General features: G+C 41.0%; 1 protein-coding gene across 9 annotated transcripts in view; it reads left to right on the forward strand.

Moving 5' to 3' along the window:
* The window catches only part of LOC117397176 (neural cell adhesion molecule 1-like), a 160,063-nt gene that overhangs the window by 92,168 nt on the left and 42,055 nt on the right, over positions 1–25,840 (forward strand). For 3 of the 9 annotated variants that reach the window (XM_059010165.1, XM_059010166.1, XM_059010169.1), the window contains exons 2-10: positions 12,066–12,140; positions 13,625–13,831; positions 14,175–14,318; positions 15,051–15,188; positions 16,456–16,573; positions 17,469–17,629; positions 17,969–18,111; positions 18,400–18,423; positions 25,593–25,622. In XM_059010165.1, coding sequence (XP_058866148.1) covers positions 12,066–12,140; positions 13,625–13,831; positions 14,175–14,318; positions 15,051–15,188; positions 16,456–16,573; positions 17,469–17,629; positions 17,969–18,111; positions 18,400–18,423; positions 25,593–25,622 — 1,040 coding nt within the window. The remainder of the gene's footprint in view (positions 1–12,065; positions 12,141–13,624; positions 13,832–14,174; positions 14,319–15,050; positions 15,189–16,455; positions 16,574–17,468; positions 17,630–17,968; positions 18,112–18,399; positions 18,424–25,592; positions 25,623–25,840) is intronic. The other 6 variants (XM_059010167.1, XM_059010170.1, XM_059010172.1 and 3 more) reach the window with 2 other exon arrangements.

Genomic DNA, 25,840 nt, shown 5'->3' on the forward strand with positions numbered 1-25,840 from the left:
GAACCACAACCTTTTCTCTTTTTTCCCGTCTGTTTCTTGCAGTCGGCCCCCTTGTACAGTCGCGGAGTCGGGCTTGTGTCATGAGTTATTGATCTGACACAATCCCAGTAGCGGCCCTCCAGATTTCTCAGCAGATCCAGGGCACGGTGGAAGCAATCGATCTTGCAGGCCATTGTGCCGTGCTGCACATCAACCAAGTTGCGTTTTAAATGCTTGCTGAAGGACTGCCTTTGAATTGCTTTGTCAGGGGAAAAAAAAATGTAATAATAAAATAAAATGACAGCAGCCTGTTCATTTCAGCTTTGAGATTTGTTTTGATAGGCTACCCGGCACTGACTCGCAGCCGTCAACACTAGAAGGTTTAATTCATACTGCATATTGCTATGTCTTTCAGGCTAAGATTCCAGTTTGCTTCAGGTATGGGAACTCGGCAGGAAATAGCACAGTGTACAGAAAACACAGTGAAAACATGGGCAAGCATGATAGAGCACAAAGAGGAATAGCATAGCATATTAAAAACATGGCAAACCATGAAAAAACGGAATGTGTCATGCAAATGTACCGTGGTTAAATTTCATTCTTATCTCAACAGTTGCCAACAGCAAACCAACTCTGTTAGTCCATTCTATCAACAAACGTAGCGTGAGCCTGGAGCCCATTAACTGTTCATTAAAATCTGCAAAGTCAATTTCCAGCCCCAGAGCCAAAAATACATGGAGTGCTTCAGAACCGTTTATAGAGTCACACTTCTCTGCTCCAGCAAAAGTGAGTGCCAGTTCAGATTAGATGTACACTGCAGGGCTAGGTTATTCAATTCCTGTCCATTGAAGGTGTTCCTTGATCCATCCTAATAGAATCAGCAAGGTTTCTCATTTGATGTCAGTAAATGGGCTGAAAGACCTTCGTTTATATAACTTAAGTCTTGTGCACGTCCCTGTGCAAATCAATAAAGAACAAAATAACAATTGGTGATTAATCCGAGACTGCCACACAATCATGGGTAAGGGTTTATACATGTTTGAAGATTGTATTGTTTAAGCCAGTTATATTAAGGGTAAGCAGGCACAAGATGAAAATAGTGTGTCTGTATTTATCTCCTTTAAAAAGAGCTGTGTTCAGATTTGTGACGTTGCGTTGAACAAACCGACTGCTCCAAAATTGTTTCAAAACTGTCTTTATAAAACTGTTCTTTTTTACATGTATAGAAAATTAAGCTGTGAATTTCATATGCATTTTCTGTTACTGTGTTACTAACATGGATTCCGTTTTGTGTCAGGCAACATTTTATCGGAGCCTCTGATGACTAGAGGAGAGAAATGGGTCCATTAAATGAGGTGGCGGCCATGCAAAGATGCTTCCAGTCTGACACAAGAACAGCTTTGATTTCCTTCAGGAATACAAACTAGTACTGTTCTCAGCACTTAACACTGTGTCTTTTGTCTTGCTCCTGCTACGCACAAACAGCAGAGTAAGGGTGGTATCCAGGGCACTTCAACCTGGATTTCAAAGACAAGAGTAAGAGGTCTCTTCAGAGAACCAAAAAGAAATGACGGGTTTGTGAGGGGGCGAGCCATCATCACTTCCGCACATGAGTTGTCATCAGCAGTTCCCTGCCCTGTTTTATATGAGTTATTAGAAAGCGGAAAAGTCTTTCCATTGTGTTGTCACATCTGATTAAAGTGGACTCAGTGAAATTGTGACGGCTGCTTTGATATGCCAGCTGGGTTACCACTTAAAGAAATGAAGACCCAGAGCATGTCCATGGAAAACAATAGAGACACTACATGCTGCTGGGTTCAGTCTCAGCTGATGTACCAGCGTGCTTCTCATTTTCAATAGAATGCATCTCAATATATTACCACATTGAAATGAATAATATATATATGTAATGGAGGTACTGTTGATATACCAAGGCAGTTTATTTACAGAGGCGATACATCTTCATGCTCGGTCACCGTGTGACACTGCAAAGGCAAAATATTTCACAGGAAATGGTTATTAGAAAATGAGTTATCAGCTCCTTAACCCTTTTTGCAGCCAACTAAATAGAACTCCTCCTTTTTTAAGAGATTTTTCTTTTCTGTACCTAACACACCGTTAAGACCTATAATTTTTTTTTACGAGACCTCTCATCAAAGACATAAAAACATTAAACCATAAATGATGATGAAATAATCAGGCTGTATATTTAGTTCTGGTCGTGCATTGCGGTAATATTATAATTGTATGATTTGTTCCGCTCGGGGTTCCTGGGGTTCTGTCCTGCTGTGGCTCGTTAAGCAGGAGAGATGGAGGGAGAGGAACAGAGAACACACCAGGGTTCCAATGGAATAGTTCCGTCCACATTCTAGAACTATAAGAAACTCAGATCAAGTAAGCAAAGCTTTGGCAAATGTCTTCATCAGTGTTTTAACTTGTGTGATTCTGAAAACACTGCTGAAGGCATTAGCTGAAGCGTTTGTCTGCTTGACTTTTTATTCCGCACGTTATTGTATGTCAGTTCTCTTAGGCTCCAAGAAGGGAACAGAAATGGCCTTTTGTATTTAATTAAAAAAAAAAAAAAAATGAAATGAAATATAATTATTTACTAATTTAATTTCAATCTCAGCTGTCCCTCCGGTGAGCAGCAGAAGCACAAATGCATTTTCTGTCATCGATTTCCAATCGCTGATAGCACAGCCAACGTTTGCGGAGGGATGAGATCAGACCGGGGAACAGCTGTAAAAGTCTGAGTGAATCAATAGCACACAGGGCAGAAAATTGATCACGGAACACAGAGTGAAAGTGTGATTTTAGACTGAGATTTATTTACTTCGTTCCGGGTGGGAGAGGGAGCAAAGAAAAGAGACCATAAAAAAGAGCACTCTGGAGACCAGGGTTAATTCTTTGACCTGACTGGCAAGGGTGCTTACAAGATCCATCAAAGTGCTGTCCGGGGTTACTCTTGACTTAGTCTATCTGAATGATAAAAATAAAAAGGATACTTTTTCAAATATGTTACAGGAGCAAAGAAAGCTACTAAGTACAGGAACAGTGTGTGTGTTTTTTTTTCTTCATAAAAGATTTCCCTGCCGGTTGGGTGCATGGTAAATGTTGCCAGCCCACCAGTCCTGTAGAAAGAATGATTGCCAGTAAAAGCCATTATCGCTATACGCGTCTTTGTAACTGTCTGATCTTCTGATTTATTCAGGAGTAGAGCTGAAGTACATTGAACAATTTCAGTTCTTATGGCTTAAGAAAACCTCTACTCAGCTGCCACTACCCTGCAGGCATGAGGTACATTTGAGACAGAAATCTTTGAGGAAAAATGTGGCTAATCTGCAGCAAAAAACCTGGCCTGACAGTTCAGAATCGGTTCCTCTTTTAGCAGCTGCCTCTTGATATGTATAACGCTTTACAGAAGTCAAGGATAAAGCCTAATCTTTTTAGGGCCCCCTGTTGTTAGCCAAAAGATCAGCACTGGTATCCCTAGCAACGCAAATATCAAAATTGCCTCAGAGGCCTTTGTGTACTTTTTACATTATACCTCCTCAAGTTCCACAAGTAACTGCAGAAAACGATGGTCGGACTGCCCTTGTGCTTACCTGGAAAAGAAGGGCTAGTAGAAGAAGTCTAAGAAACCATGTGGTTTTCCTTCAGTCGCAAAACTGTGTTAAAAAAGAAATATGTATTTTGGGTTTTTTTTTTTTTTTTTTTGTTTTGAAAAAGACATTTTCGTCACGGTTGTCTGTGATTATTTCAGGCCTGACATCTCATTCAGTGCAGGGGAATCTCAAGCCAGATGGAATTCTGCAGCCCTTAAAACAAGCTGTGAGCATGTTTTTTACAGCAGCAGGCCGTGCCCCCTTTGAAGTGCCCCGTCGGAATCTGTATCACGCTGGGCGGGAAAATGAAGCCTCCCTAGGTAGAGCAGATGGCACTGTCTGTTTGTTTACCAGGAAAGCTCCTGTGTACTGTCATGTAAATTCCCAGCTTGGGGACGGTCAGCTTTATGTGTTTTCATAAACGCCAGCGACAGAGGCAGTGTTTGATCTGAATTTGCTGCAGGTTTTACAATCTCGTTACCTTAAAGGTGGAAAAAAGGAAATGACGAATGAATAGTGGTTTGAGCCCATATAGTTCCCCCCCCCCGATGACAGAAACCGTACTGTACAAGGTTTCAGTTTGAGTGGCAGTTTCTCATGAAAGCTGAACAGGAGGATCTGCAGTTTCGTTTAAGTGGGATTGCCATTAAGAAACAGCGCAGATGAAGAGCCACCCTAAGAGAACATTAGGATGAAATCAATATTCCTGAGCTGGAAGAGTCACTGCTGTGATAACCTGACCTCAATATAATAAAAACCAATTTGCAGTTTGGTTCAGTTCCTCATGGTACAGTATCATGTCTCTGGCTTTATATTTATTTTATAACTGTAGTTAGTAAGTGCCATTAAAATAGAAGGTATGACTTAATGGAATTTAGTCAGGGTTTTCTAAATGTAGCAATATGAGGCTAAAAAAATGCAGTATGGATTTATCAAAATATTTCCAGCTCTTTAGAGATCCTTCCACATTGAGCTTTATTGCTGTGCTGTGTGCAAAAACTCTAAATGTTACAGTGTTTCTGCATAGCACCAACCTCCAAACCGGTGTGAAAATGCATATCATATTTAACAAGAAAAGCTGCCAAATTACAGTTAGAAGAGCTCTGCAGTGAGCTGCAGTATTTCCCCTCTCATAATGAGCAGAGGGCATGCTAAAACTGCAATGCCCTGTAGTCATTATAAAATATGACTCCTTTGTGTCTGTTTACATCATTCTTTAGACTTCGCTGAGCGTCACCGACCTTGTTGACATTCCAGTTTGTATACATTCCCCAGATGTAGTTTACTGTAGGAACACATGCACTAAAACATGCTTGCCACTTTGTTATTCTAAACAGTCAGCGGTGCCCCCCCCCCCCCCCCCCCCCCAATTGAATCATTCTGGTCGTTTCTTTACAAGGTTAAGGGTGTTGATTTGAGGTATTGTAGCAAGCATTGGTTATACATCAGGTATAAGCTTGAGTAACACCAGCGTCCTTCAGCAGTTCACAACTGGGCTTTGTGTGGATATAGCAGTGGGCAGTTAACCTGGGTCTCCCTGAACGGTGTCACTGACAATGTGCTGAGGGACTCTGAAGGATCATTTAGTGGCTTGGGCTTGAATTAGGCTTTAAGAAATGAATTGCTTCGTAGTCCCTGCGTAAACATCCAGTAGCGAGCTGCAGAGTTCCCTTTTTGGTTGGTATGGTGTCTTCTTCTCAGTCAGTTCTTGTACCTCTGACCTCTGTAGCAGGTACGGCTCACATACATAAACCCTGCTTGCAAGTTCGTTACCCGGGTGTCCTTGCTGAGGTCCTTTTGCTCTTAACGTCTCCGTGCGTCTCAAAGAACAAGACATTATTTCCCATGAGCTGTAGTGTAGACAACAGGTGAATGTTATTGACCGCTCCATCATCTAGCAGACCAGCTCCTCAAATGAAGCTTATTGACTACTTTAAACTTTTCTAATGATGAACAGCACAGTCTGGGAGGCAGGCAGGAGCAGATAGCTTCGAAGACTTTGTTGTCCAGCGATCGGCCTGCAAGCTGTCAAACATTGTGGGTTGAACCAGTGTGTGAAATGAGATCCGAATGCTTTGCACCCATGTGTAAATGCAATTAAAATAATAAGAACTAATTTGCAGTTGCAACAATGCTAATAAGCTGTGACTTGTTTAGATCAAAGAGTTACTCGCAAGGAATGCTTTGCAATTACATTTTAGATTGTGGAGCAAAGTGCTCCTGCTGTAAATTGCAGAACAACAGAAGCTTCAAATTACCCAGGGAATCGAGGCATTTGAGTCACCCACAGAGAAGACCAAAACTTTGGTCTCTCGTATTGAGTCTGCTACAGTAAGTAGTCAACAGCCTTTGATAACTAACTAACAACAATTACTGTAGAATCTCATAAATAGACGCATGGTCTTACAGTATGGATGGGTGGGGCTGTTTTACACAATTGCATACTATTGCAAGTGTTTCACAAAAGAGAAAGATATCTCTACTAAAAATCAACCGACAAAGCTTTAGTAGTCTTTCGTCAATGTTACGAACTCACCTTGCTAGTGTATACAGTAGTAATGCAAATTATTAATATTTAATCTCCCATGTCTTGCATTTAGATTTACAGTATCTTCATTTGTAGGTGTGCTAAAATTATTGATATGCAATTGAGAAAAGCGGTCTTGTCTTTGTAAACGTTTTCCTTAGACAGTTTTTTTTTTTTTGAGAATAATACAGTAATAATATAATAACAGTTTTTCACAACAAAGCACACAGTTAGCATTTAAAAACAGGAACCAGCTGTATATTTTAACTCCCTGCTGGGTTACCTTGAACTGACTTCAATCTTTAAAAAAAATAAAAAAATTCCATAGATTTTCTTTTCATGTTGAAACAATAAGCAACAGAAGAACTATTTTACTTGGAAGCGACCGGCTCTCGTTCTAATAATTATAAATGAAAGATGGAAGTTCTAGAAAATGAATTACAGGCCACAGAGTGTATTAAGAATTCCGAACAACACTCCAGTTACATTCAGAAGGAGCATATGTTGAAAGAGGAAGAACATATGTTGGGTTTGTTGCTCATAACATTAACTGCCAACTCAAGGACAAGGCCTGCATTTAAATACGTTTCTTCTGTGATACATGCATCTACGGCAGTGGCACCAAACCCATATAATTGAGTTTGTTAACCCTATTTGGGCTTAATTAAATGGGAGGTGATTTAATTTTAGTAACAAATAGATAGATATGCTAGCTCCCGTACCGTCACAGAGCTCCACAGAGGACTGATCAAAAATAAATCACAAAGAGGCTAATTGTGGCCAATCAGAACAGTGTATAATCTGGGCAGCATGGATGTCAAATTGTCTTAAGAGAGAATAAAATGATACTATAGTCAGTATATTATACTGGCATATCTTTATATATTTGGCTTTTCTAATAAAATACCACTTAGTATATAAATACATATAGGTTGGTTCCAGTGTGTGCCTGTGTGTGTGTGTGTGTGTGTATATATATATATATATACACACACACGCACGCATCTTTTCACAATGAGCCCCTCTTGCTTTGTGCTGTTGATTTATGACCTATTCATAGTCCTAGTATATGCAGTCTGACAATTCGATGCCGTAACGCTGTATAAATCACTGGTTGGCTTATCAAGCCTCATGTTTGGTGCTATTAAGGGATCAGCTTCTGATAAATAGTGAAAGAGCGACAGGGAGCTCTGTTTGTTTTGAGCTTGTCTGAGTCAGATGTGTTAGATTCAAAAACGTTTCATCACCACAGTCAGCAGTTGAGAGCACAGTTATATGTTTTTGCCTCGTATATTTGTGTAATCATTCTAGACTGAGGGTGAAGATCACGCCCTCGTTTAATCCCTTTACCCTTGAAAGCTGTGTTAACCAACAGATCCTGTGCTTGAGCCTGTGTCCTGTAATAACAGATGTGTGATGCAGCATTCACAAGGCTATCACATCTCAGTAGCTCTGTTGACAAACCAACCTTGGACTGAAATAAAACCACAGTGATCCTGCACTCTGTTACAGCACCGAGCTACCTGACCCTATACGTGAGTAGATGCATTAGAAACCAACAGAATCCCTAGTAACACCAAAAGCATGCCATCCCAGCACTGATCAAAAGCACACGCAGGGTCAGGACGGCACACTATTGTTTTCTTGTTCCTTGGCAGTGTGCACTGTAACCCTAGTGTGGCTCTTGTTTTCAATAGGATTAAAAAACGTGTCCAGTTACTCGCCAAGGTTTTTAAAGCGAAGCAGTGACCTCGTGGCTGTTGCCTTTATATTTCTGTTAACCACTGTAACACACTCGGAAGGGAGACGTGAGGCTTGGAGGTCCTGTCTTTGATGTCATACTTGAAAGCCCTGGCAAGGACTAAATAAAACATCTCTCCAAACGCTGGAAAACAGCAACCAAGTAGTTACTTTGGTAAATGAACTGGATAATGTTAAAGGTGTTTAAGATGTGCACTTTACATGTCTTCTGGGGGCAGTAACGTAACGTTCTGCCACAATTAATGAAGGTTAACAATTCGGATCAGTATGGTGCAAGCACATTTAGCTCTTTTATTTTCTCCAGGGAGATACTGAAGTGTAAAATTAAAGAGTGTTTGATTTTTCAAAATCTGGAGTTGATTGCGGTTTTTATACCCTTCTCATAAGCGGGGCTGGATTTTGTAGCTGCCTGTGGTTGGGTACCGTGGGCACGGCAGTGCGGGTGTGGGCATGCATGTGAAGGAAAGCTTGTGGTCGGGCTTGCTTCAGAGCAAAAATCCTTCCCACTGCTGAGGCTCCCAGATACTGAACGATACAGAACGCTTCGCAGTTCTGAGGACTGGCCCTCAGTCGATACAGTACGCAAAACACATGACATACTGTAAGCCCCTTTCTGAATGTACTATAACCCTCAGCTCTGGCGCTGTAGGTGTGAGGTAAAAAACAGAACAGCACTGTGTGCGATGTGGATATTCTTTTTTTGTATACACCGTGCGTGCAAATTAGGCCTATGGCACGATAATCGAGCGATAGGGCGACACAGCATGATACATCTATGCAGTTTCAATTTCCATGAACCAAAAAAAAACCAAATGAAATAGTCATGTCATTACCAGTCGATATTCAATAGCACACAAGTGTCACACCAATGGCAGCGCAATGGTATTGTACAGAGACAATGTTAACTGGGTGGTAATGCTGACTTGTTGTATTCACATCAGTGTGCATCAGGGCCACAGTGCTAGTTCTGTCAGTGGTCTGCAGATGAAGTTCTTTTCCTGGCTGATTCAGTGCACGATCTTAAATTCCCTGAACCCTTTACAGAACCCTAGGAAAAAACGTCCGCACTGCTACTGTTGCTCCCGGCTGCATTTTGTAAATATCAGGAAAGATACGGACAATACAAACGTGCGTCATTAGATTGCGAAACTAATCGCTGCAGTTAAATCTGAAGGTAGTTAATTGCTGCGGCTTGCTAGATTGCACAGTTGTTATCAGAGACCCCCTTTGGAGCTCCCAAGTAAACAAGCAAACAATTGAGAAAAGCTGCAGAGGCACAAATGACTTCCATTCTCCTCCCAGGCAGGGAGCAGTGCTTCTGCTGATGATCCCCAGTGTCAAACTTCCATTAACGATTTTGCCAGCTGCAGCGAAACACAAAAAAACAGTAGTTTTGATCTATTAAAAAGAATCACAGTACAAAATATTTATCCACAATTCAGCTTTGACAACGTTGAACTTTCTTAACAAAGTACTGAACATATCCAGAATGCGCACTGTTAGGAACATGCCTTACCGCTTGTCTCCTGTCCTGAGTTGCAGCAGGGTTGAGCTCTTGCTTAAAAGGAATCTAAACGGCGACCTTTCCAATTTCCTTTTGCATGATTCAATCAATAGGATTTAGATCTACTCCCTCTCAAATTTGTATAGCTGCAGAACCACTGTCACTTTGAACTTATCTCTTCGTCTTTTGTAATTTTATCATGGTATCTTAGGTTGCTGATCCTAGACCTGCTCCAAAGCCGGAGTCTCTGTGTTTTGCATTGATTTATTTTTTTAAAAGGGCAGCTGTCACTTTAATTCTGGGGAGACCTGGCAGGTACATTGCTGTTCTGCAGTCCTCTTTATTCACATTCCTTGAGTCAGGGCCAGAGACCCGTCACTGCAGCTGCCTGATTACATCCAATCTTTCATTTAAAACATAAACAACTGCGATTGAATACACCAGTTGTTTAATAAATACTAAATTTGGATCAAATTGCTTTCTTGTATAATACAAAGTACAGCAAATTCAGAGTATCTGTAGTATGTAATTTAGCTTGATTCATGCAGCGTTTGAGAAGCAAAAAAAAAAAAAAGAAGTGTGAGAGAGAGAGAGAGAGCTAATTCAGTTTTTCATTACTTATCAATGTCAGGTATATTTCAAGGAAAGTAATTTAAAAATGAAAGCGTTTTGTAATTAAGCAGTGTCATTTAACTGCAAGGCCTTTGGGTCACTGCTGTTGGGATTGAAGTTCAAAAGAGATTGATAGTTCAGTGATTGACAGAGCAGAGCCCTAATTACAGCACTTAGCTGGGATGGCAGCAAGTCCTGCAGATAGGGAGAATCAGAAACAGGCCTGTGTGTAGCTCTGACTGCACTATGAGGTCTCCATGGCAACCTGCTGCACTGGTAAATTACTTCAGAAACATAGCACACTGGGCCTTGTTTTCTTGTGTTCTTTTTTGAGAGGTAAGGGTATATTTCTGTCCTTGTTTTTTTTTTGTAAAGACAGTCATAAAGGGTGAGGTAGAGTACCAATAGCACAGGTTTATGGGTTTCTCTCAAAGCTCCACCGATGTATTCAGTCCTGGGCCTTTCCTAAGCAGAGACTCACAGATGAGCCCAGTTGTGTGGTGGTGGTTTTGTGATGCTGTCCTCGAAAGGACTGGGTCAAGACCTCTGTTTAGACCACTAGGCCCCACCGAGTGCGTCTTCAATTTACATTTCTTTGTCATAAAACCAAACACTACAGCCTCATTCAAAGACACACGCAATACACATTTTACAACAGACTTGTAATTATTACTAGAAAACAGAGACCTGTTAAAGCTGCGTTGATCACTTGGAGGGCAGTGTATGTAACTTTACTTCATGCGACTACTAAAGTGGTTCTCCTTGGTTGAGACGTTACTTGTACTGTGAGCAGTACAGCAGCTTCACACAAACTGCTCCCTCTCTCTCCCCCTCTCCCTCATTCCATGCAGGCTGTATCCTTTAACACTGATTTGTGTAGCTTGTATCTCTGTCCCCCCCGAGACTCCATTATTATGAAAATAATGGTATTAAATAAATTGACTGCTCTGTCTATCCAAGTAGTGTAGAGGGACAGCTATCGTGAGGAGAATTCTAAAGTGTATTCTGACAGGGTGGATTTTGGTCAACTTAAAAAATGCAATTAACTTATACTTAGAGGTACACCAGGAATGTGATACCTGCAGTACAGTCACCTGGACAGTGATTCTATCCCTGCAGCGCGCAGCCACAGATGCAGCCATTACCTGAATAGAAAACTATGACTTTTAAACAAGTGTAAGCCAACGCGATTTAATATCAGTAGCTGTTTTATAAGGACACAAATGAAGCCTCTTACTATGCAGGGACCTGACATGCCTGACTGGCTGCATTACCATTACTCCCAGCGGCTTTAATGGAATATGGATGCTACAATAGAAAACTCAGAAACGAACCCTTTTACAGAACTAAGTGGCTGATGAGGCCGGCTGCGGTGCACAGAGAAATTAAAACCACTTAACTTGTCAAGAAGTATCTCCTAACCGGCTTCACTCTGTAACTCATAAATAAACATTTCTGAACCTCTGCATCTGTTCTGAGGGGGATTAGAAGAGCAGATGAATGTGAATATAAATAAACTCACATCTGTATCTGTTCAGTCAGACGTGTCCTGTAGTGAAAGTATAGGCTACCTCGTCTCGTTGGTCCGTTACATTGCAAGACTTTGTTCCAACCCGTTTCTTAAAGTCAGTAAATCAATAAAGAGCAGGTAAAGAATACGCACTGCTTACAAACACATCCATGTGCATGATCTTTTTTTTATATTTATTTTGTAATATGAGCAAGTGCTTCTGGGAATTAAAGGAAGTACAGCCTTTACAAAGTGTTCCCGCAGTGAAAGCATAGCAAAATGTGCTAAAGCACAGTGATGGAAAGCCCAGAGAGGTATGGTAAAGCATATTAAACAACATCGCAGACCATGCTGATCTATGTTAAATGCAAAGCATAACCATGGGGGAAGTCTGTGAAATGACCTGTACTGCGTTTTATAAGGGAGTGCTTTGTGTGGCACACTGTGATGTAAGTGCAGCCCCAGACCAATATAACGTTAAGAATAAGCCTGTACGGTTTAACTTTGAGGTAGGCGGTGGTATTCTCTTGCACACTAATCAATGTTGAATCCCTCTCTGTCTTTCAGCCTCTCTGCAAGTGGACATCGTTCCAGCTCAGGGGGAGATCAGCGTGGGAGAATCCAAATTCTTTCTGTGCACAGGTGAGGTCTCACCGGTGGTCATCACGACCATATTGTTTTTCCAGGTGCACTCTCTAGGCAAGTGACCTGAAGAGCACCTTCTGAACTCGTAGTCACTGTAGCATTACAGCCACTCGGAGCGATTGCAAACATCACGACAAAACACACGCAACAAAAAATAAATGAACTGGAGGCTTCTTACTCTTTAACCCTTTGCAGTCCATTTATTAATCGCGCGTCAGGCACGCCAGGTCTAATTAATTTTCACACGCGCAGTTAATTTTATACGCGCTGTTTAAAAGTATTTTTTTTCACAGTCAAACGGGTTTAAATGGCCCTGCATATCAACAAAGCATTCACTAGGCATCTCCAGCCCCGCCCCACCCTTTCGTTTACTAATGTAAGAAATAAATAATAATAATAATAATAGTCGTACATACCGATCGATCATCTCCGGATCACTCGTTTTATCACCAAACTCCTCAATAATGCGATCCAAGTCATTATTTTATTACTATAACATCTGAAAAAAGCTCTACAAAGCTCTAGCATGTCCATGATAGTCTCTGTGCGCTGACGCACTCAGCCAGCTTGTTTACTATGACTGCCCCATTATCTGATACCTGATACCATGTATGACTATTCATGAGATACGCCTTTTTTTTTTTTTTCGACTTGTCTCGGCTCCTGTCGCTCCCACTCGGCAATTGAATGGTTTTCTCGGCTTTTTCCAGAGAAAAAACGACTAAACACCCGTTTATTGCGTTGCTATAATGATGTCGGACCCAGTCCGACAAAGGACCTGTGAGGAATAATTGCAATGTCGGACCCAGTCCGACAATGGACCGCAAAGGGTTAAGAAAGAAGACCCACCTCACCTTTCACTGTACGGTTCTACATATAACTGCCTGTCTGCAGCAACACACGCTTTGAAACGAATGAAACTACTTAATGCGTGTTTCAGGCTTCAACTGTCTACCAGCAGACCAGCTATTTTCAGCAGAGACACCCTGTTAATGCCTAAAACATCAGGGCTATAGTGCTGCCAAAACTCCTACAGTGCTGCTGTTCTTTGTAATTAGAGCCGCGGTAGGATTTCTGGTAGAACTATAAGCATACAACAGTTTTTTTTTTCATTGAAACTGGTGGCAATGAAAGTGCTAATGACAACCGTAAATTGCAAAGTATTGCACTGTCTGGCAGTAATGACATATCGCCATGGTAATGTCATTACAGCTGCGGGTTTCTGTTGGTAACCCTGCGTAAGCCTTTTCAAAACATAGAAAGCCATAGGCTGCTACATAGTTTTATGAGTTTTCTGTAGTTAAATAGTATTTTCAATCAGTGTTTTTCTTTTTACTTAATGGAATGTTTTGATACCAGTGCAGTTGTCATTTCTCTTTTAAAAGTCTGTTGGCTGGTATTGTACACCTGTGCATGCATCTCCCTGCACTATCTGTGTCCTGTTTAGCAAGCAGTCTGACAGGCTCTTCTGTTGTCCCCAGTCACGGGAGAAGCCGACCTAATCACCTGGTTCTCTCCGAGCGGAGACAAGATTGAGACGGGCCAACGCATCTCCGTGGTGCGCAATGACGACCTGTCGTCCACGCTGACCGTCTACAGTGCGGACATCGATGACGCCGGCACCTACAAGTGTGTGGCCACCTTCGACGGCAATGAGTCTCAGGCCACCGTCAACATGAAGATCTTTCGTAAGTGCCTCTCAGTGTCTTCCACATGCATGGTGTAACAGACACCTCCCTGTAAGGCTCCTGTCAGGTGCTATTAGTGCTGTCAATCAGGACTGATATTAATTAGTAATTGTATCGTTGGACGCAAAAGTTTCTTAGTAATTTCAAATAGATCTGACGTGGATTAAGTTGTATATAAAAGCTGCATTTCCCAGTTAAAGTCTGCCTGAGAGGTTACGTTGCAGTCTGTGGTAGCCTTGAATACCTTTGACAGTGCTGTGGCTTGAGTTTTGTACATTCTCGTGTAAATTGTTACAGCGAAGAGGTTATCGTGTGCTCAAAATGTATATATTCTTTTTCTTAGAAAAACTGACCTTCAGAAACGCACCGTCCCCGCAGGAGTATAATGAGGGAGATGATGCTGTAATAATCTGCGATGTTACCAGCTCGCCCCCTCCTAATGTTATCTGGAAGCACCGATCCCGAGAAATCATCCATAAAAAGGACGGTAAGAGAGGACAAAGCTAACAGGAGTGGGGTGGGAGTAAGGGATTGCATCAGTATTTGTTTAACCGATAGTAGCTGTGGCCAAGAGTTTCGCATCACCCTATAGTAACTCATTTTGCTTGAATGAAACCTGACATACCGCTGTGTAGTCCATATACTTAATGGAAAACGGCTTGATGAATATTGTAAAAACAAAAAAGAAACGCCCAACTGATTGGCTTTCAAAACAGTTTTATATTTAAGCATTGTCTTAAAATAGAATGTGGCGGTTTTGTGGCTTTTTAACCACTGGAAAAGAACGGATGTAAACATTCCCGTATACTACTTTTGTTTTTGGAACCTACTTGTTAACTCTTAACTGTATGAGGGTACTGTTTCACATACACTACGTGTTGTATGTTAAATAACCAGTGTAGTTCTTTTTTTGTCTTGACAGTAAAATACGGTCTTGCTTCTTGTTTAAAATATATATATATATATATATATATGTTTTTTGGTTTTCCTTTAACGATAAATAGGTACTGTACTTGAAAAGTCAACTAGGGTAATCCTAGGACAAAACACTATAGGAACAGCTTACAAGAATTAAATGGTAAAAGAAGCACTATTCTGTGCAGAGAATATTAAATGCCTAATGATGGACGAGCAGGAAATGAGCCGTGATGGGCCGGGCGGTCACCATTACTGACAGCTCCTGTGTTCTTGGTTTCAATCCTTTCTGTCTCTTGCTCAGTTCGTTTCAGCGTCCTCTCCAACAACTACCTGCAGATCCGCGGGATCAAGAAGTCCGACGAGGGCACTTACAGGTGCGAGGGCAGGATCCTGGCTCGCGGAGAGATCAGCTTCAAGGACATCCAGATCATTGTTAACGGTAAGCACCGTCCAGTCCGGAGGGCTCTGCTTGGTAAGGTGCTACTCAACATTCTGCAGTGTTTGTTGGTCCTCAAACGTGTAGAATCCTCGGCAGACAGTAGAATTCCTCACCGAGGTCCATTCCAGTTTGAACGTCACAAAGTGAGCACAAATCTCTAAACTGCAGAAGAATTAACAGGAAATTACATTTCTGGGGACCAGCATGAAAGCCGCAAGCTCTAATCATACGTTTTTTTTTAATTAAACCATTAAATGAGAAACCGTTGGCTTTTTTTATGTTTCCAACCTGTTAATCAAATCCAGGCTGTGAGAAGAACAGTGGTCACACCTTTTAATAACATTGTGGATTATTTATAAATTGAACCAAATTAATGTTATATAGTATATGGCAGTATTATGGATAATTGTCACAGTGGTAATTTGGAGAGGGGCTGAGGGGGGGGTTGCAGTGTGTCGTTTCTACATCTCCGCTCAGCGGTAAACAAGGGGAGTGCAGAGAATCAAGGAAGAAGGCATCTGGAGTCCAGTCTGGCATCCTATCAGCTTCAAATCCACATTTCCTCTCCTCCATTTCCAGCAGTACCACAGATTCAACCCCTGCGTTTTTTCCACCTCGGTTCTCCACAGTGACAGCTTTGACATCCTGGTTAAGACTGCAGATATTTCTAAATGCAGCTTTAGTGGGGTGATGGTTGTAGGCGTTCAGCTATTTGCTGAGCATGTGATATATATATTGATATCTCTGCTTCTTATTTTAGGTATGTTTGTGGTGTGATACTATGTCTGGAAATAATCTTTTTCCCTTCCCTTAGCATGACAGCATTCCCACGGCAGTCAGCTTTGTGCTGCAGCTTTCAAGTTCTGTGCCTCGGTGATGCTTGCCTAACTTGCTGCCCTGTTCATTCCTGGTGTTGTCTCTTGAGTCTCTTTCTTTGAACCCGTGTTCATGTAGCCGTGTCTATTTCCTGCTCTCTTCTGCATTTTCTGTTGGTCTCAGGGTGCTTGGCATTGTGATATATCTGTTGCCGTCTTCATACCTGCCCTGTGGTCCTTTTCCAAACTTGTTAACAGAACATTTGTCAATCGTAGCTGCGTAAGTTCACTGCCGCCACCGTTACAGATAAGAGGACTCCACCTGAGTCTTGAATTGAATCACTATGTGGGGTCCCCTATTACCTGTACTTCTATCAAACAGGATAAAGTGTAGTTAACAAAAAAACTAAACGTATTGAACTAGAAAGTGTTTGTTTTTCTTTGTGTTCCAGTCCCCCCGGCCATCCGAACCAGACAGACTGAACTGAACGCTACTTCTGATATCGGTCAATCTGTGACTCTGGTCTGCGATGCAGACGGATTCCCAGAACCTGCTGTGTCTTGGGCCAGGTAAGACTCTGCAGTGCAGATGCTTACTCCACGGTCTGCAGTGACAGTGCAGTGGTTTAAACTCTGGGGCAACAATGGTATGTGCCGATGCTGGGTGATTTTCATAGTATGACATACTGTATATGTCATAAATATTTAATGTTGACCTGTGTTATCCCAAATTGGCCTCTGCCGCTGTATACTTTGATAAAGAAGGACTAGCACCAGAAATTGTCCCTGGAATGATCTTTATAATGGTTGAATCTGATGCTTCCAGACTCTGAATGTAACTGCACACAGCTCTCAAAAGCATCTGTGTCTATAGAATTTGCAGCATTCATTTGTAAATGCAGCTTTTTTGTATAGCCTCCTTCATGCACCTGCTTTTCCTTTTGGAAAATAAACGGCGCACACTTAAGCATATTGAGTGTCTCAGCAGCACTTTCAGATTTTAGCAAAAACAATTTGTAACTCGCACTAAGTGTTGAGTCCCTTCTTTAGTAAACATAGAATCCTCTTATATTGATCTTTTGCGTGCATAAGTCTTATGATCCGAGCTGATGAATTTATGGTTATGTAATTAATCTCTCTCTCTCTCTCTCTCTCTCTCTCTCTCTCTCTCTCTCTCTCTCTCTCTCTCCTCTCTCTCTCCTCTCTCCTCTCTCTCTCTCCCCTCTCTCTCTCCCCTCTCTCCTCTCCCTCCCCTCTCTCTCTCCCCTCTCTCCTCTCCCTCCCCTCTCTCTCTCCCCTCTCCTCTCTATCCTCTCTCCTCTCTCTCTGTCTCTCTCCCCATCTCTCTCCCCTCTCTCTCTCTCCCCTCTCCTCTCTCTCTCTCTCTCCCCTCTCTCCTCTCTCTCTCTCTCTCTCTCTCTCTCTCTCTCTCTCTCTCTCTCTCCCCCTCTCTCTCTCTCTTTAGGGTGAAGAATGTTCTTGAAGAATCTGACAAGTACAGCTTTATGGAAGACGGCTCCCAGATGACAATCCTGAATGTTAAGAAGGAGGATCAGGGAGAGTACACCTGCATAGCAAAGAACAAAGCTGGGGAGACGGAGCAGGAGTTCAGCCTGAACGTCTTTGGTAAACAAATACAAATGAAATACAGTGGATGTATTTGAAAAAACGTGTCCTATTTACAGACACTTACAAGAAACGTTTTGTGAATAGATCCCACTTCTGAGATTTCATTGTGATCACACCCTGTCTGTTCCTGAGAGTAGAGTCATGTGTTTCTCTCTTTCATACAGACAGATGGACACTAAACCCTACAGAACAGACTTTAATCTGGCCTTATTTTATGCTTTCAACTGGGACCAAATCTTTTTTACAAACCATCATTAGCAAATCAACATTATTTCATTGTTCTGGCTGGGAAGGTCCATTTCTAAATCAGTTCCATGCTGTTGTTGTGTGTTCCAGTGAAACCGAAAATCACCTACGTAGAAAACAAGACTGCTTTGGAGCTTGAGGAGCAGATCACACTGACCTGCGAAGCCATTGGGGACCCCACCCCCTCTATCGTGTGGAGTTCTGCCAGCAGAATCTTCACAGAAGGAGAGCAGGTACGAGTCATTCCGAGTAGAACTCCCAGACATGCGTTTAGAACCAGCGCTTAGAACCTTTCCCAGGAAGCAAGCTATCATCAGGGAACAAATGATACATTCCTTGTGGTCAGTAACAGAATTTCTGTAGTCTTAACCTCACAGATTCCTCGTTCTAAATATTATCAGGCCACCTAAAGTAAAATGTCAGCAGCTTAAAAAGAGTGTAATGTTTATTTTTTTAGAAACAGGACAGGGGATGGGAATATCTTTTCGCCATTTCATACCTTGGTTTTTCCCTTTTTACAGTATACCTCAAACAGGATTTATCAGGTATGAAATCATAACAGTTGCAGGTACAGTAAAAATGAATAACCCTGATAGAATCAGATGATTGAGAGTGGACCAAATTGTAACGACATCTATGTATATATCTATGCATCCCCTCTCAATTCTCAACCTTTAACACATAATGCATTAAAAGAAAGAACAGAAGTTGACCAAAAGTTGTGATCTTATCAGGGTTCGGTTTGATATAGTCATTAGTCACAATGTTGCATGATCACAATGTAGTTGACCCTTCCAACCCTACCAGATGTATTAAAGATGACAATGAAACTAGGATATTTATAGAAATCTATGGGGGGGTGACAAATAGAAGCATGGGCCATCAAGCTTAATCATATCAAGATCATCCTAAGGAATAAACGCCCTCAGCATGCTCAAATCACTCCAGTGTCCCATTGTTTTCAGATGTCACATGTTTTGTCTTCATATCTATAATTTATAACTCCATCAGCATTTCTGCATTTTATGTCTGCCTGCATTGTTCAGCCCGGTCTTACTCAAGCTGAAATAATGAGCAGTTTCGGAGCCGTTTGCATTCATAACTGTTACCGTGCTTTTCCAAAAGGATAGCCTGTGCTCCTGGTGTGCATGGAAAGGGCACTGGGTGTATCCTGCTGCGTGTGAGGTCTGGATACTGTGTCAGCTGTATCCATTAGCAAGGGCTTCCAAAGGGAAATACTGCTCATTATTTTGTAACCTTTCGCTTAGCTTTGGTCTGTGTGTGTCTTGCTAACAGCGCTCATACTAATCACTTCTGCTTTGGGTTGGGAAGGAGGGAAGGGGGGGAGTGGGTGAGTTAGAGGGTGAGTTAGTGGTTGGGTGGGGGGCATGTGTGTGGTTGGAGGTGCAACAACCACTTTTAAAAATATTTATATGAAAGTCGTGTAAAGTTAGTTCTGCAAATACATACTACGCGAGATGAGTGGTCAGGGACTTCAAAGAAATGCCCAGAATGTTGCACATCTGTTGACTATGTAGTTCTCAGATATGAGTTTCGGCAAAGATGTATTTACTATTGAAATACTTGGTATCTGGTACCACACTGGGTTAAAAAAATCTCGGACTGCAGGCCTTGCTGTCGGTTAGTCTTGCACTTTCAGCAGTAACCAATCAGCTGCTTCTCCTAATGACTGACATGCTTCGCAGCCAGTAAGATGCTTGACCCAGAAGACTGCTCACCTAGGAAGTGCAAGCAAAACTGATTTCTTGAAAGGCAAGGCTAACAAACAGAGTGCAGTACCAGATATTTTAAAATGAAAATACATGTTTGCGATTTCATGTGTTTCTTTGGAAACTGCACATCTGAGATTTACAGAGAATGGAAACGAGGGGTAAGATTTATGCCCTGCCCTGATTCTAATTAGCCCGTCCATGTTTTGATGGATCAGCCTGGATCCTGCATGCAAACCCTATCATTTTATTCTGTGGCGGCCTAAATTCGGTGTTGTGTAACACTGATTCACAAAACGTAAAGGACTGTTTTAAAGGAATGCTTTTGAGGGGCTGCTTGTTGATAGGTTAAGCAATGCTTTGAGAAGCCAGAACCACAAACTCCATTTAAGAAATAAAAATAAGCTTTAAAAACTCAACAAAACATTCCTTAAAGCAGTCCTTCAAGGTTTGTGAATACGCCATTAATCCCATTGTGATTCAACCCTGTTTAAAAACCCTGGGCTTGTCCTTATTAGCCACAACCTGCCATTAAGACCAATAGGGAAATAAGTACAAACAGGGACTACTAACTGAGCTGTAATATGTTCGTTATTATCAAGATACAGAGTTCACCTTTTCAGTAGCACTTTGGTTATAAATAGTGATATAGTGTAATAAGTGACTGGGTAACGACCAATGACTGTGTTGTAATTACTGTGTTATTACATGAGCGGGCCTGGTGTAATGACATGGTACCACCGTGACACAGGCCATTTACACCAGCAGTTACCATGTTACCATGTGGATCATCTTTGTACAGGTGTGCCCAGTTATCTGAAGTGCCGCTGCTGTTTCCTGTTCCTGCTGTTGCAGTTAACCAGTTGAAGACATTTGGGGTTGTGTTTAAAACCATTAAAATGTCCATCCTTTGCATTTTTACATACTTTTAGGCACTTTACTTTGATAAGAGCCTATATTAATGATAAAAGAGAAATATTAACAATGTAAAAGCAGAGTCACTTGTGTTTTCTGTTTGAAATCACATTTCCCTTCTGATTAAAGCCCCCAATGTAGTAGATTTATGACATTCACTTTGGAAGTGATTTGGATACATAGAGGTCATTCATTATATCCTTACAGGTTAAATTACATTGTTAATGGACACCTAGCTTCAAATATAATTGTATCTGTTTTTTTTTTTCCCTACTGCCCCTTTTTCATGATATTATTACAATTACTCAAATACTGATTTCAGAAGCTGCTCTTCAGGTCTAGCTGCCTGTCAGAGATATAGGCAAGATAGGCGAGATCAAAAGGCCTTTGTAAAAGTAAGAGCCAGGACCAGCTGCTGATCTAGCCTGTGTTACATACATCTGTGAAGTGACATTTGAAGCTAGTTATTTTTAAGGTCCACTGTAAGTCATTAGGAACCAATACAACATGTCCCTTTAGAATCTGTCAGCTTTGAGCCAGCTCCAAGCTAGAAAGGTTTATCCTTCAGGAAATATCCTCTGAGCAAACATTCCCCTCCGAGGGAAAGTCCCGGAGCCACACCAGCCCACTGTGTGCATGAGCGTCGTGTGGAACAGGGCCAGATTTCAAAGTCATTCTTCATCCAGAGAAACTGTGCGCTGAATGGCAAATTGTCCCCCGGATAGGGCAAGCTGTCTGAAATCTGCATAAAAAACAAGGGGTTGTTTATTGACAGCAGGATGGCTGTGTGTGGGAGTTGGTCTGATGGCAGTGAAATTTTGATTTTGTTTTGTTTGCTGTGGGAAGTTTTTTTTTTTTTTTTGTACTTCCTCTCAGATATGCCCAGGGCATGTTTTGTTGCATGTGTGGCACACAAATTATGAGGAACCAGTTGCCAAAAGCGCTGTTTACTGAGGATTTCAGGATGGGGGAATGGGGGGTTGCTCAGCTGAGCTCCTGCGGTTTATTAATGTGTCTTTGCTGTTGTCGCAGAGCTCGTTTTTTTTTCTGTCTCAGTGTTTCAACATTTCATGCTGTTGTTTCATCATGTTGTATGTGCAAATCCATGTATTCCATGACCTTGCAAGCTTTTTCACTTTTCAACTAAGATTATACAGTACTGAGCCAGGAGCAAAACCAGTTAATAGCACATCAGTCTGCCAAGGGCAACGTTATGGAAATAAGTTATGCCATAATGTGGAAGTTGAATGAAGCCAGAACGAACCTCGTTTCCTTGACTGAAGTGGTGTTCATTTACACCGGCAGCCAGCAAAAGCACTGCTGAAGCAATGTACAGTATCTGTGGGTGAAGCGATTCTGGCAGTGACTGTACCTCTCAATAGCATCTCCACCTTTAAACAGACACAGTGGCAGCTCACGTCCTGAACATAAAACAACATCATACCTTTTTTTTTTGTCTTTGTTTTGTAAAATATATATATATATATGAAGGCTGTTAAACGATTATGCTATTTCAATTTAAAAAAAAGTATTTATCGTAGCGTTTTATAGTCAGCTTTCTATTTAACTTTTTTTTTTTTTTTTACATTCAGTATTATAATAGGGCTGTATACAATTGGCATGGTAGAATATATATGGAATTACGACATTTAAGTACGGATTGATCTTATTATTCATTTAACAAACATGCACCTCAATTATGTAGCTGTCAAACAAGGCTCATCATGCGTTCATTTTGAGTCCGGTGGTCTTTTAATGCATAGTAAACAAAATGTAACATACGCTTTGAAACATATTACTGTTTACATGGTTACTATATCATACAGCTGTAAGTCTTGCTATACATGTTGTGCTTTCAGAGATAATATTGTGCTCACGGTTCATAACACAGCAGCACAGCTACTGATTTGACTTGAGTTTCCCAAGAAAATCTTCTCGGTTGTTGATGCCCTTGCCTGGCTTTTTCTTTCTGTTGTTTTTTGTTATAATTCAGCCTGTTAACAAGGCTGTAGAAGACCCCTGGCAGCGTGTTTGCTTTCTCATAGTACAGCTACAGCCAAATGGTTGCATCACCCAAGATAATGAACTGATTTTCACAAAGTCGAATGAAACCTGCTGAATAACGTTACGTTAACCTATTGAAGTTTTCCGTAGACTCAAGGATTGAAAAATGTGACATGAAATACTGTGCTAGAAATTATGGCTCCTGGTAGACTTTTGCGACACAGTATTGTAGTTTATTTGATTACATGGTATTAACATACTAATCAATACTAACAAATTGGATTCTTCTGCGACAGTGTATATTGGAAGACTGGTGTGCAAGACTAGAAGCACAAAAGAGGCTGAGTTGTTCGAAAACAGCAGTGACAGTGGTTGCAGAAGAGTTATCTTTGTATTCATTTGAAATGAAACATTTTGGCAGAGCTGTGACAGATAGCAAGGGTCCATGACCATAACCCCATTCATCACTGGCATGTTGTTCCATTACCGGCACTAGTTTGTGTCTTCGTTGTGTTAATATTGTGGGTGTAGTTAATACCCGTGCACATCTTCATGCATGCTCATGAAATCTATGAAAAATGACCATATGCAACAGCCATTTAATACAGTGATGCATACAATGAACAAATGAACTGATACTTGTTTTTAACCAGCCTCCTCGACCAAACGGGAAATAAAAGTAGCAATCACTGCTGCGTCACTGAAACAGTAGAACTAGACCACAGTGTGCATGTCAATCACCTGACATTTTGGAATAATAAGGAGGCATGAAAGTAAAAGTAGTCGGTCGTTCAGTTTTCAGAAATCTGTTGGCCCCAGGTGAGTCCACAAAAAAAAGAAAAAGCTTTATTTTGTAATGGAATGACACTGAGAAATAACTGAAACCTTCATGGTTAAATGAAAAAATTTGACAAAGGTTTTGCTCTCGTCATTTCTAGAGGTTTATTGGCATGCTTCAGGTTAAATGTAATTGAATCGTTTATAATTAGCTTAAAAGGCGCTGTTTCATCTTGAAAGGAACCGCTCGCAGAAGCTGATGTTCGCCTGTAACAAGCTGTTAATCTTCAATGCTGAATTATTAAATTGTTCCCATCGTAATGCAGCGAGTGAAAAGATCTCTAAATGTTCCGATCAGCTGTCAGCTTGGATTTCAGTCAGCGTGGCAGATCATTTTTCTTCTGAAAACGACGCAGTAACTGGGTGGCAGCTGTGTTTTGGAAAGCAAACTGAAGCTTGTGATGTGTAATAACCGGGGGTGAATCATGGTTTCATTAAAGGGCTCCGCAATTTGTCTGAAGAAAGGTTTAAGCACCGGATCTGCTCTTGTCAGATACCCCTGTGAACCCTGAATTGAAGTCTGTACACAAGGTGAGAGTTACTCCCGTTTTAACAAACACTTCTGAAACAATTCAACATTGTCAGAGTGGCTACAACTAAGAGAGCTTTGACAAAAGTGCATCTGCTATGCGGCTCTTCCATTCTTACACCTGTCGGTAACCCATTACAACAAGTCGTAATGTAATTCCCTATGAACTAAGATACAGATTCCTACGAAGTCCAATAACATGACGCATGCTTGTCGTTCATATTATCAGCTGTATTACAGGCCTGTACTGTAAAAGTGATACCTGACAAAAATGACATCATCTTTAATGTTATCACAAATATGTACACAGTAGCATGGTTCTTTAAAATGTGTGTGTGTGTGTGTGTATATATATATATATATATACACACACACGATCTAGACCAGTGTACTTCAGTGTGTCTGGCCACAGGGACACATGTGCATTCCTAAGAAAGTTTAGAGCAACGGCTTATTACAAAAACTACAATGTAATGCAACAGATAGTTGAACATTGTAATGGCTTTAGTTCCTGTACAGTATCCCAGATTAGGGCTGAATTTTGCCTCACTGTTAGTGTTGAAATTCATAGTTTTAAAAGTAAGATGAAGAACTTATATTAAATTAACCTACGCCTAGTACTTGGTAACCTTAAAAAGCTTTTTTTTTTTAAATGATCCGTATCACAGCCTGAGATGGCTTCCAACACAGCTGTCTTACTGGTGTTACCTTTGGCACCTCTTTGTATTGATCGTTGCCACATGACTGTACTGCTGTACACCTCAGCTGTGGAAGCACCACTGCCAGTGACTTTAATTCAGATATTTACAAATACACCTTTTATTTTTCATTTGAATCCAGCCAGTACATTTCCAGTGCAGCGTGCACTTTTGACTCACCAATTAAAGCACGCTTAAGTATGACTTGACTTAGTTTCCAGAAACAACAAGAATAATAAGGACAAAATAATTGTGTAGCAATCTGTTGCATGGCATTTAAAAATCCTACAAATTGGATTATTAGGCTCACTTATTAGAACGCTTATGTCAGAGATCTCCATTATATCACTGATGGATATTTTTAAATTTAAAATAACCGTCAAATCCAATTAGACCAGATGACAAGATTAGTTCAGCCACAGTGAGACAACACCTACTTGCAGTAACATTGCAGAGAAATAGCAGCTGTTTCTAATTTACTTGTAATGTATTGCAACCCAAGACGGTCCTACATGAACAGTATTTAACTGAAATATTGTTCAACTAGGTTTACTGCAATGTTGTGCAATAGTTCCCATTGATTTCCAAGTCCACACGGTGCTTCCACACTTTGAAGAACAGTCACATAAAATGCAAGCAGACAAAAAAAGAAGGCTTTTCGTATTTTACTATAAATAGAATGAATATGTTTTATACCCAGTTCATTCTTGTTCATGTATTCAGCCAGTGTTATTAAAAATATTGTAAAATACAAAATGCAGTAATTAAAATAACGTTTGCATATGCCTATTAACTTGTTTCTTGTTTTACTTCAAATTCATGCATCTCTTTTTTTTTTAACATAAGCCCATTTCACTGGACTAGACCAGGTAAAAAAGACCAACATTGTGCATGTGCATCTTTACAGCAGCGCATGTCTCTAAACTGTTTGATTAAGGACGTCTTTTTAAGGATTCTTTTTTGTCGTTGTCGTGTTTTGTTTCTGTGTCTGTTTTCTCCAGGCTTCGTGGACTCGACCCGAGAAATACGAGGTATGGCTACTAAACATGTAGCCAGACTCTACATAGCTACTAATATTAGACTAGACATGGAGTTCTAGAGCTAGCTACGAACTAACTGCATCAACATCATCTACTTTAACCTTCAGACTGCTGGAAATGCGCTTGTGGAGTTTCCATTAAAATAACCCTTTTATCTGTGGAAGACAAAATGCTGCTACAGTGCCTCTGAGCACTTGCTAAGTGCTTTG

This window comes from Acipenser ruthenus, chromosome 40 (genome assembly GCF_902713425.1).
Source record: "Acipenser ruthenus chromosome 40, fAciRut3.2 maternal haplotype, whole genome shotgun sequence".
Lineage (NCBI taxonomy): Eukaryota > Metazoa > Chordata > Actinopteri > Acipenseriformes > Acipenseridae > Acipenser > Acipenser ruthenus.